This window comes from Arachis duranensis, chromosome 3, assembly GCF_000817695.3.
Source record: "Arachis duranensis cultivar V14167 chromosome 3, aradu.V14167.gnm2.J7QH, whole genome shotgun sequence".
NCBI lineage: Eukaryota > Viridiplantae > Streptophyta > Magnoliopsida > Fabales > Fabaceae > Arachis > Arachis duranensis.
In genome coordinates this window covers 120,472,377-120,485,360 of record NC_029774.3, presented here as the reverse complement: position 1 = coordinate 120,485,360, position 12,984 = coordinate 120,472,377, and the positions used below count along the sequence as shown (strand labels likewise).

General features: G+C 36.0%; 1 protein-coding gene across 1 annotated transcript; it reads left to right on the top strand.

Annotated features, from left to right (window-relative positions):
• Positions 1-294: 294 nt before the first annotated feature.
• On the top strand, positions 295-1,685 carry LOC110279469 (uncharacterized). Its single transcript, XM_021139021.2, has 2 exons — positions 295-609; positions 1,140-1,685. Exons 1-2 carry the CDS (start codon positions 295-297, stop codon positions 1,683-1,685), a joined length of 861 nt encoding a protein of 286 aa, XP_020994680.1.
• The last annotated feature ends 11,299 nt before the right edge of the window (positions 1,686-12,984 follow it).

Sequence of the window (12,984 nt, the reverse complement as noted above, 5' to 3'; positions counted from 1 at the left end):
GTAACAGCACATCATTTAATTTTCGGCTACTGCGTATTTGTGATATTGTTTGCTGTTTTATTTCCATTTGTCGTGGCAACGACCAGTGTTTTAATAATTGAACTACTTGACTATTTTTTCCTTATTTCATCTCTTACGGTAAAGACCAGCTTTACTAATTTTGTTTGTAGTGTAATTCTTTGCTACTCCATTCGTAATTTTTGATGACCTACTTTATTACATTGGCTAATTAATGTTATTGTAACTTACGTCATTAATGTAGGGTTTTTATTATCTTAATGTTGCTAGCAAGAAATGGAGAACAAGCGAATGTGGAGTGATGAAGAGACACTGGCCTTTGTTGGCTCCATGGAGGAGTTTGTCGTTGACGGTCAGAGGGCTGACTGTGGGCAGTTTAAACCGGGAACATTCGAGAAGCTGGCTTTGAAGATGTTGGAGGCTTTCCCTGGTTGTACACTGACCACGAAGCATTGCAAGAATAAGCACAAGCGGCTCAAGGAGAAGTACCAGTACGCCGCTGATATGCTTGCTTGTAGCGGATTCGGATGGAACAACGAGAAAGAATGTGTAGAGGTTGACAGCAAAGACGTCCTTGATGCTTGGTTGAAGGTGCGTGTGTTTGAGGAATTCCATTGGGTGGTTGCCATTTTGTGCTACTTGATAAATCTGTTTGAGTAATTGGGTTATAATTTAATCAATCATGATTATTTGGGTGAAATTTTTCACCTTTAGGATTGCTCTGTTTTAGCATTTCGCTATTTGAATTGAAATTTGACATGATAGGATCCTAGTTACCAGTGAACTTAAGAGCATTACAATCTAGATTTTTTTTTCTTTTTCTTTTAAAAAATGCTTCTTCAGCAATAGCATTGACTACAAAAGAATTAATCAGATAGCAGAACAGCAAGACATGATTATGATTTTTTATTCTAACATCGTAGTCTCTAAATAGGTTATGAAGCAGAGACCACTAATGACCACTAATTCAGATTTTTTTATTCTAACTACTCATGTATTGAACCCCAAATCACCACTAATTCGGATTCGTTATTACTACGCATGTATTGTTTGACGAGTTTGATTATCTGGAATTGTGTTATTTTCTGAACATTACTGATTCCGTTGTACATGTTTTGCAGGCACATCCGACCAAGTTCTACACTCCTGGCAAGCCATTTCCTTTATTTCACCGGCTGGAAGGTATATTTGGCAGGGATAGAGCCACGGGAGCCGGGGCCGTTAGTGGCTTCGATGCGGAGGAACAGGTTAACGAGGAGACAGACGACACTGCTGCTGGATTTGATCAGTCTGAGATGTCTCCACCTCCAGACCAAGAGGGAGTTTCAGCAATGCAAGGACAAGCATCACATTCTGAGGCCGGTGCGACCGCGGGAAGCACAAGGCTATGTGGGAGGAAGAGAAAACAAGTTGACTTACTCGAGAGGATGGCCGATCAGATTCAGCAATCATCGACTGACCAGCGAAAGAATGCCCAGCTGATAGCTGATGCCATTGTTGGTGTGAACGAGAAGTGGAAGGTTGGCGAGAAGCTCACACAACTTGGATTCGGTGATGACGATGTGGTGAGGGCGATTCTGAAGTTTGCCGAGAGTCCTAATGTGTATGCACATTTCTGGGGCTTGTCAGATTCGCAAATGATTGCGCTTGTGCGTTCCATTATATGAAGTTCAAGACTAGTTAAATTTATTAACATTGGGTTCTGGTATTAAGCTTGGTTAAGGGTGTTAACTTTTTGGAGGTTGGGTCTTAGGATTTAAGAACATTGTTATGTTTAGCACGGAAAAACTTTGGTACCCTCTGTGTGTTGCTATGTTTTGGTTCCTTAACTATGGAATTTCCTTTGTTTTGATCTTTTTTGGATGAATACTTTGGTGGTTGATTATCAAGCTTAACAAGTTCCTCCATTTTCCGGTTATATTAATTTGTATTAGGATTTAACTTACAAAGATTTCTTCCTAGTAAGTCTAATAATTCTGTTTCAATTCTTTTTAACAGAAATAGTGTTTTATAACACACACATAGGCAACATGTTGATACATTTGGCAGCCAAATGACTTCATCAAAACTACATCATGAGTGTAAACATACATATCCACTTATACAAACAAAGGTAAAATTTCTCTCACAGGCAAAAATGGCCTTGAGACAATATTGGTTCAAAATATGAATTCCTTCCATCTTTTATACCAAATATGTGCTACTGTTATTCACATCTTGTTCAAAGGCCATACTACAACTTACACAACACAACAATGATCAACAAAACACAAAAAACAGAGACAACAAGTTGACCGCACATTAGAAACTTCAGATACACAACATCAGAATGAAGTTTTTCCACTCATTCGCTCGTCTTAAAATTAAAGTTAAGCTGAGAAGATCGATCATCTCCGGAGTCAGAAGGCTGGATATTTAGGCCTGCCCATCTAAACCATCCACATCACCTTGTTGGACACGCGTAATACTTTCTACTCGGGTTGGCCACGCTATTCGAAACTTGTAACGGTGCTCTTAACCCACACTCACAAAAACGGTCTCCCGTTATGTTCCCGCTGCCGTACGTACCACTTGTTGATCTTCGACTTGAGGAAGCCATTGTTAACCACCCTACAAATTTAACAGTAACTCAAACAATTTTAATGTAGTACACACAACACATAAAAGAAGAAGAGGATTCATATATGAAACAACCAATGATGATTCAACCGAAACAAATGCAGAAATGTAAAAAAAAAATTTGGTTGCAATCATGTCTCTGTACCAGTTCTTCTCATTTTTTTTAAAACAAAAGGAAAGTTTCTTAGAATAGTTTGAGCATCTAGACATAGTATATCATCAAAACTGCTGTAGACTTGTATTGCAGGTTACACTGATTCAGAAATTGTTAACTCATTTGCAATTCACAAACAGGAGATTACATTATAAGAATATTATAAATGGTCAACTAGTTAGGATGAATATCAGATAAGAAGAAATGAACAATTTCTGTGTAGAAGGATATGTCATTATTCCCCAAAAGATTTCCACTTTGCGCAATTACAACGTATATAAATTTTGTATATATAATAGTTTGCATAAACCCTCTCAACCATATACAATAACAAATTAATACACAGGCAGACACAAAAAGCCTGTTTCTAACAACTGCACTACAAACCATTGTTAGGAAGCAAAAGGGACAAATTCATTGAAACCACAAATTAGTTGCAGAGAGAAAATCAAGTGTGCTTAGTGCATTTTCTAGGAACAAGTGTGCTTAGTGCATTTGCTAGCTAAATTAGTTGCTACTACACTTAGTAGTAGAGTATGGTCACAAAACAGCTCCTAATCTGAATTGCATTAAATTGCAAGACAATAAAATGAACCTAGCGAACCAACTATAGGATACATCTTAGGAGGATCTTTCAACTACAGCAAAACGGCCTTACAGCTAGTTTCGTGACAAACATCTCGCAAACAATTACCAGGAAAATTCTATGATAACTTGCATATCAAGTGTTAACTGTGTCACCTCTTACTTGGCAAAGTTCAAATAACAAAATTTGAGTACATATAAACACTTTATTATGAGTGATTAAAGCATAAAGATGGTTAAGTGGATAAATAAATGGATAACTCAAATTGAACAGGTTATTTAATTGATAAAAGGTTAAATTTTAGATAGTTGCTGGAACAGATACCTGCTTAATTAAGCTCACTTCTCTTTTCAGCAGAGAAAATATTCGCCAGCAGAATTACAATTTCACAGTAGAACATACATAAACGAAATACCATTGGAAGACAAATATGAGCAATTATTGACAGCAATTCCTGTGAAATGCCTTCACTCAATATTTTAAATTCTAAATTCAATTCTATGTTCGGCAAACGGTTGAGAGGTCTGAACAGAGAAGCTGAAATTAAAGATGAACTAATTAAGGTTTTTGAGAAAGGAGCAAAACAAAAAAGACAGCAATGCAAACAAACGTTACCTCACAAACGGCGATGAACAGAGGCACAGATCCGGCACCGTGGCGACGCACACCCACAAAGATCGATTCCGCAGTGGCGTCACAAAACAGGGGTCACTAACGGGTCCACCAAGTCGAACCAGGGATCACTGCCGAGGGGCCTTCGTCGATCCGACCAAAAAAGGCTGAAAACCTGAGGTCCAAGTGGCCGCGGGTCAGGCTCCAACCTATGTTGCCGGAAGAGGACAGCAGGAACGGTGGCTGAGAGGAGAATGGGGGTGAGGGTTTGCCACTATCGAAAATGAAATTGTTTTTGGGGGGGTTAGGGTTTTTGCTGAAATTAAAGGGGCATTTTAGTAAGTTCATAAATTTAGTCTTCATCTTTTACTTCAAACCAAACACGATACTAAGACATAACTCAGTCTTGTACACCATTACACCAAACACAATACTATACTTATTTCTGTCTCTGTCTCTTGGTCTCTGTCTCTCTGTCTCTGTCTCGCAAACAAACGCTACCTAAGTGAGCTTTATCGGGGACTTCTCAAAATTAATTCAAGATGCAATTCCAAGGAGTGAAACCTCAAGGTGTCGAACTCATGACCCAAAGAAGAGCAAGGAACGCTCCTTGCAAGGAAAATAAGAGAAAATAGCCAAAATGCTTCACCCAAGGATCGAACAAGGAACCACACGCTACTTAGCTTGCAAGGAAATTAAGTCAAAGTGAATTGGCTAGGATTCGAACCTGGGAGCTCATGCAAGACAAGGGAGAAGCGCTACTTTTAATGCAAAGAAAATGAGCCAAGATGGCTCTCCCAAGGTTCGAACCAGGAAACTTCATGAAAAGCAAGGGAGGAGCGTCCAACTCTTCCAAGAAAAATAGCCTCCACTTGCTTCCACCAAGAGTTGAACCTGGGACCTTGAAGACAAGAGCAAGGCACACATGGAGAGCTCAGTTGGTTTTCCCAACTGAGCGCTACTCTCCCCAAGCTCCCCACACTTTGGCGCACAACTTTGACACACCAAGGGACCAAAATTGACAAGCAATGCAAGTTGGGCGCTCAGTTTGGTATTTGAACTGAGCTTGCCCCTGGAAGGTGCACTTGGGCCAAAAATTCACTAAAAATCCAATTTAATTCATTTCTTCACCAAATTTGAGAGTCCATCCAAATTCTAAAATCCAAGAATAGAAAGTGTATAAATAAAAGCTAGTTTAATTTAGAAAGAAAAAAAAACTTTTTGGAACCTTCTTTTTTTTACACACCTTTTACTTACTTTTAAATTTTCTTTTAGTTTGTAATTTGGAGCTGAGTTCTTGGAGAATTGGGAAGGAGAATTGATCTCTCTTCTTCTTTGTTCTTGCTTGAGCACTCTTTAATTTTCTTGCTTTGGATCTTGGGTGGAGAATTGAAGAATTTCTGTTTCAATCTCACCTTGAGATCTCTTGTTTACTTTCTCTGCATAATTGAATTTCCATTTCTGTTTACTGCTTCATTCTTCTACTCTTTCTGCAATTTACTTTTCTTTATTTCTGTTGCAATTGTTCTTGTTGGATCAAGGAAAGATTTGAGATCTAGACTTGTTTTCTAGTCTCTTCCACTCCTGAGATCTTCAACCTCTTTTAATTTGCTGCAATTAAGCACAAGTCATTTTCTGTTTTATTTCTCAAAGCATTTTACTCTTCTGTTTGAGATCTACTTCAATTCAATTCATCTTTTGCCTTTTTGTTTATTGCAATTTAGTTTTGCTTGTTTAAATTATGCAATCCCAATTCCCAATTCCTTTTATAATTCAAGCAATTTACATTTCTTGCACTTTAAGTTTCAGTCATGTACATTTCTTGCAATCTAAGCTTCTGCAATTTAAATTACTTGTTGTTTAAGATTCAGCACTTTTACCCCCTTGTTCTCTTTAATTTACTGCAATTCTTCCCTCTTCCTTTACAATTCATGCAATTTAGTTTCTACAAATTACAAACCCCTCAACCAATACTTGATTCGCTTGACTAAATCAACCACTAAACTAAAATTGCTCAATCCTTCAATCCCTGTGGGATCGACCTCACTCATGTGAGTTATTATTACTTGATGCAACCCGGTACACTTGCCGGTGAGTTTTGTGTTGGATCGTTTTCCACTTTCATCTTCCCTTTCCCTAGGTTGAGCAGCACTGCAAGATGATAGATATTTAACAATGACATTAAACAAAATTGATTTTAATCATTATAGTGAACCGAAATCCAAACGAATAGTGAACCTAAATCCAAACTTAAATTGAACCGAAATGATATTAAACAAAAATGATATTAAAGAAAAGCAAGTAACATACCTATCAAATGATGACAAGATTAGAGTTTCTTTTTCTGATTGTCGTGCCACTGGAGGTTCTTTGGATTGTTCTTCATCAGAAACTTCATAGACATCGGCATCCTTGAAAAACTCTTCAATAACAGAACTTGTAAGAAAGCCTGTAACACCTTGCTTTTTGGGTTCTGGAGGGCAGCTATAAGAAACAGAAGAGAGTCCAAAGACAAGAACACATTCATTTCTGGTTTCAAATGAACCATAATTAAACCATGTATAAGTAGTAAACATTATCGGTATTTATATAAGCAGTAAAACTTACGCATCAACAGGTGCTTCTTGTTCAGATTGTTGCGCTGTTGGTTCTTCACAGGATTGTTGTTGCTGTTTCAGAGGTCTGCTGCATTAAACAGTAAATATTTCTATAATTATCCCAAACTATTATCATATTTAACAATGATATTTAACAGAAATGACATTAATCATTATAGTGAACCAAAATCCAAACTTATAGTGAACCAAAATCCAAACCTATAGTGAACCAAATTATACTAAACAAAAGTAATATTAAAGAATTTAATGCTTACACATTAACAGATACTTGTTGTTCTGATTGCTGTTGCACCAGAGGTTCTTGGGCTTGCTGCTATTGTTCTTTGCCAGGGCTGTTGCATTAAATAGAAAGCAGTTCAATAACAACCATTGAAATTAACAATTTTTATTTGAAACTTACTCTTCATTAGAAACTTCATACACATAGTCATCTTTGAATAAGTCTTCAATTACAAAACTCGTAAGAGACACTGTAACTCCCTGCTTGTCGGGTTCTTGAGGGCAGTTGTAATAAATAGAAGAGAGTCCAAAGACAAGAACACATTGAATTCATTTCTGGTTTCAGCTGAACTATAATTAAACCATATATAAGCAGTAAATATTGAATAAGATTCATGTGGTGAATAAATATTTATTAACTTACTCATTATTAGAAGTTTGTTGTGTTTCCTTTTGTGGAGGGACATAGATGAAGTCATCCTTCATCAATTCTTCCTGAACTGAACTTGGAAGAGACAATGCAAGAGGAGGTCTAAGGAATGTAAACAAGGATAAAGTTAATGTTGAATAATTAGAATTTGTTTTAAAAAATAGGAATTTGTACATTGAAAAACTCGCACTTCCAAAGGTTGAGAACGAGTTTGTTGTTGAAACTCAACGATTTGTAGGTCAGAATCAGGTGTAGTCTAGTGACATTTAAACACAATTTTCTTGAGATTAATTAAACAAAATTTACTAACTAAATCTAAAAAAGTAACATAAATATTTTTAACTTATACTGGTGGAGTTTTAAGAGTCTTTCTTGGGAAGATTTTTTTTTCTAAAATATTTGACCATGCTTTTCGGGGTATTTTTCCTAAAAAAAGACAACAAATTAAAATTAGAAACCAAGATTAAAAGCAGAGGTCTAAAAACACATTAAATTCATTTTTGGGCAACCACCAAACCAAAAATACAATATGCAGTGAACCAATTTACCTGGTATTGCTCGCGGTATTTACAGAAGGTGTAGAGCTTCCTTGAGTTTGTACGAGTTGCTCACTATCCAGATTTACAGTCAGCACTCTAATCAAGATAAATAAATATTAGTAATTCAATCTAGAGGAATTACAAAAGGTTGTAGCAAAAGTAAGCAAAGAAAGAAAAAGAACTCGCAAATAATAAACTGAATCTTACGTCTGAGAGAATTCATTTTGTGCCTTTGGAGAGTCAAACTGATCCGGAGCAATGTTTGCTGACTGAGCTCCATCATTTCTTCTCTTTGATATTTTTTCTCTTATCATTTCCATTGCTTGTTTTCTTCTTTCCAAAGTATTGTCTTTTTCTTGTTCAATTTTGAAAGTTCACAAAATAAGTATCAAGGAATCTAGAACGAAAGTATCAATAAAATAAAATATGATTCGAGAAATTTACTCCTTGTCAGGTTGGGTTGGTGTTTTTGCCACCCTTTCTGGTTGTTTTCTTTTTATTACGGGTGTTTTCTCAATTTCATTTTCTCTGTAAAACAGATAAACACATTGAATTTATACCGGAGACAAGACACTAACAATAAAGTCAATCAAACTCACAGACACCACCGAATCGAAATAAATTAAAGTGCTAAACCGAAACTTAGAACTCCACTAAACCGAAAATAAATATATATGCAATCAACAAAACGTCTCACAGAAATTATGCAATACTTACTCGCTATCAAATTCGCTTGTGCTCTCTGAATCTATAGGCACAGGCTTTGTTTTTTTTTGTTTATTTTTTAACCACCTTCAGTGGTTGTTTTCTTTTCTTTGTTCCGGTTTTTTTATTTCTTCTTCTCTGCAATACATAAGAATAAGCGCATAAGAACAAATTTAAGCAAATACAAATTAAATGAAATCAATATAAAAATTAAACTTACTGGCTTTTGGATTCAGATTCGGAAAGTCTTTCCTCTTCCGAAGAAGAATCCATCTCAACAATTTTCTTTTTTATTTTCTTTCCTTTTTCTTTTTTGTCCAAGTTACTTATTTTTGTTTTTTCTTTCTTTTTTCCTTTCTGTACAGAAGTCCCTAAAACAGAAACAAGGTCTCAATTATTTAATTATCAAAATAATAAATTAACAATCCGGTGAAGCAAATGAAGCAATCCCATCGAACCAAAAAATATTCATATGGTGAATAGTACATGACAACTATTTAATCATCAAGGAAAATATTTCTTAATGTAGAAACATTCAAATCAACAAACTAACAATTGCAAGTAGGACAAATAAATTAATTATAACCTAAAATAGAAGTTTATTTAGTTAGTAGAGTATTTTAAAAACATTTGAAAGCAAATTTTTCGGGAAATTTTAGTAGAATATTTACCAATGGTTGTGTTGCTTCGGATGAAATCCGTTCAATCATCATTTTCCTTGTCCAATGGGCCACCCATGGTGCAAGGGGAGCATCAGGTACAAACGGACGGGAGAACTTGGTTTCGTGGAAGTATATTGGTGCACAGAATTGCAATCACACTTTTACAACTCTGCACAACTAACCAGCAAGTGCACTGGGTCGTCCAAGTAATAAAATCCTACACGAGTAAGGGTCGATCCCACAGAGATTGCCGGCTTGAAGCAAGCTATGGTCATCCTATAGATCTTAGTCAGGCGGATTCAATTGGTTATGAGTTTTGATGATTGAAAGATAAATAAAACGTAAATTAAAATAAAGGTACTTATGTAATTCATTAGTGGGAATTTCAGATACGCGTTTGGAGATGCTTTGTTGCTTCTGAACCTATGCTTTCCTATTGTCTTCATCCAATCATGCGTGCTCCTTTCCATGGCAAGCTGTATGATGGTGGATCACCGTTGTCAATGGCTACCATCTGTCCTCTTAGTGAAAATGGTCCAGGTACGGTTACTGCACGGCTAATCATCTGTCGGTTCTCACTTGTGTCGGAATAGGATCTCTCTATCATTTTATACACTGTCACTGTGCCCAATATTCGTGAGTTTGAAGCTCGTCACAGTCATCCCATCCCAGATCCTACTCGGAATACCACAGACAAGGTTTAGACTTTCCGGATCTCAGGAATGCTGCCAATTGGTTCTAGCCTATACCACGAAGGTTCTAATCTCATGGATTCGAATGCTCTGTTGTCAAGAGAGGCGAGTCAAATCCATGGATTAGAGACCCAAGAGACTATACTCCAGCTGTCGTCCAATGACTATGTTGAACATCATGTAGACTTGTGGTTGTCAGGCACGCGGATCTTGGCTAAGCGAGTAACGAAGATAGTGGATGATTGTCACGGATCACCCCTTCATTCTGACTTAATTGAATTGAGTACGAGAGTATATCTTGGAGAAGAAGTAAGCGTGAATTGAAAGAGAAACAATAGTACTTGCATTAATTCATGAAGAACAGCAGAGCTCCGCACCTTAATCTATGAGGTGTAGAAACTCCACCGTTGGAAAATACATAGAGAAAAAGGTCTAGGCATGGCCGAATGGCCAGCCTCCCAAATGTGAAAAATGGCATAAGCTCTTTAATACAATAGTAAAAAGTGCTATTTATACTAAACTAGTTACTATGGATTACAGAAAATAAGTAACTAAGTGCAGATAGTGCAGAAATCCACTTTCGGGGCCCACTTGATGTGTATTTGGGCTGAGCTTTGAAGCTTTCACGTGCATAGGCCATTCTTGGAGTTAAACGCCAGCTTGGATGCTAGTTTGGGCGTTTAACTCTAGTTTTTGTGCTAGTTCCGGCGTTTAACACCAGAAAAGGGTCTCTAGTTTGGGCCGTCAAATCTTAGGCAAAGTATGAACTATTATATATTGTTGGAAAGCCCAAGATGTCTACTTTCCAACGCAATTGAGAGCGTGCAAATTGGGCTTCTTTATCTCCAGAAAATTCACTTCGAGTGCAGGAGGGTCAGAATCCAACAACATCTACAGTCCTTTCTCAGCCTCTGAATCAGATTTTTGCTCAGGTCTCTCAATTTCAGTCAGAAAATTTCTGAAATGATATAAAAATACACAAAATCATAGTAAAGTCCAGAAATGTGATTTTTGCATAAAAACTAATAAAAATATACTAAAAAATAACTAAAACTTACTAAAAACTACCTAAAAATAATGCCAAAAGCGTATAAATTATCCGCTCATCATATATCAACATTAATACAAAAACACAGCCATCAACAGAGTATTTCTTCTCCTTTCTCTTGTTTTCAACTCCTTTCATCAAGAAGTTGTGCACATGCTTTGCCCAATCCCATTCCCAAATGTTGTCCAAATGAAAGATTGGTGGCTTGTGGATTGGGGAGGCCACACTTATTATTGTGGGGAGCAAGAAGCACTTTTGTATGAAGAAAACAAAAGTCCTCTTAAATTTTTTCCTGTTCTCCTCCCCTTCTACACTCATATCTAGCACATTCCTTGTTTGTTGGATTCAGGTTGTTGTAATCAACCTTTTCAAGAAAAAGATTCCCTACAATATTTTAATAGCAAAAAATCAGACAAAAATGGTCAGTTTAATTTTTCGGACACCAATGAACTGAAAATAAGCAGTAAATAGAAAATGTATTACCTCCTTGGTTATGCTGAGGGCATCTGCTACTTTTCGAGGAGTTATGTATATTCTCCCATTTCTTCCACAATATCTTTCTTTTCTTGAGTCATTTTCCTGTACACTATTGCTATTGCTTTTGTTTGACATCTGCAATAGTGAGTTTTCTGCAAGTTTTGAAACAAAATGTGAGGATATATTTATAATACAAAATAGATTTTATTCGAATGAAAATGGATAAATATATTTAATCTGCTTACGTTATAATATATCTTCTCCTTCATTGTTGCCATTTTCTTGTTGTGTTTTGTTGTAATGAAAAATTTTGGTCAATATTTCATTCAATATATGAATAAGCACAAGCATGTATATCTTAATCAAGTCAATTAAAATGCCATAACCCACCGAACCGAAAATCGTTCACTCACAGAACCAAAATTACAAAGGCTACCGAACCGAAAAATGTTCATGTGGTTAATAAATGATGATCAACTTTCAATCAACAAGAATACTATTCCTCCATGCAAAAGAAGTACTGAAGATAGTAACAATCATTTTCAAAGCTCTAGTTAAACTATTCACACAAATAAGAACAACCACATATATCTTAATCAAATATAATGAGACAATTTTACAGTAGTATGGCTTATCAAAGTGAAAGAGTTGTCTCTAATGTCAATTGTCCTAAACAAAACTCATTTAATGCATCAACAACCACAAGCATGTATATCTTAATCACGTAAATTAAAATGCCACAACCCACTGAACCGAAAATCCTTCATGCACAGAACCAAATCATCAAGGCCACCGAACTAAAAAACGTTCATGTGGTTAATAAATCATTATCAACTTTCAATCAACAAGAATAGTGTTCTTCAATGCAAAAGAAGTATTGAAGATAGTAACAGAGCTCTAGTTAAACTATCCACACCAATAAGAACAAGTACATATATCTTAAAGCCCTAGTTATACTGTAAAAATCATTCACAATAGTTCAATCTACTAAATGAAGCAAATCAAACCAGTAAAACAAAAATGAAACTAAGCGAAACACGACATTGCAAGATTTTAAATGAACAGTAGTTTTCTCATATATTTTGTAGTCTTTGTTGCTATTTTCGTTTGTTTATGGTTGTTGCTTGCAAAATCTTCTTCCGATTCCTTTGCATTAGTGGTTTCTGCAAAAAATGTGATTAAAGTTTGAGTGATGTTCAGAGAGATTCGAAGAGAATGAGTATTTTGGTGTATTGGTTTCGTGTTGAATATGTAACATTCTTTTATAATGAAGCACGAATGAAAAAGGAGGGTTTTTTTGTGTCTGGCGCATGTTTTTCACTCTTTATTTAATGCGCCTGAATCTATTTGAATTTAGGCCAACTTGATTATATGGTTATATGGATGTGTAGTAGCTCTGTAATATTAATTAGTGATAATTATGCATTCCTAAATTGAGACGGAACACTACAGTCCACAGTGGTGAAACCCACCATACTTGAAGATGCATCTGGCAAAAGTTGAAATGTAGAAGAAAATAATAGAAATATAGAATAGTTGATATTTGAAAGGGACTCCAAATAAACAATAAAAGAACAACCAATAAATAAAAAAATAAAGGCAATA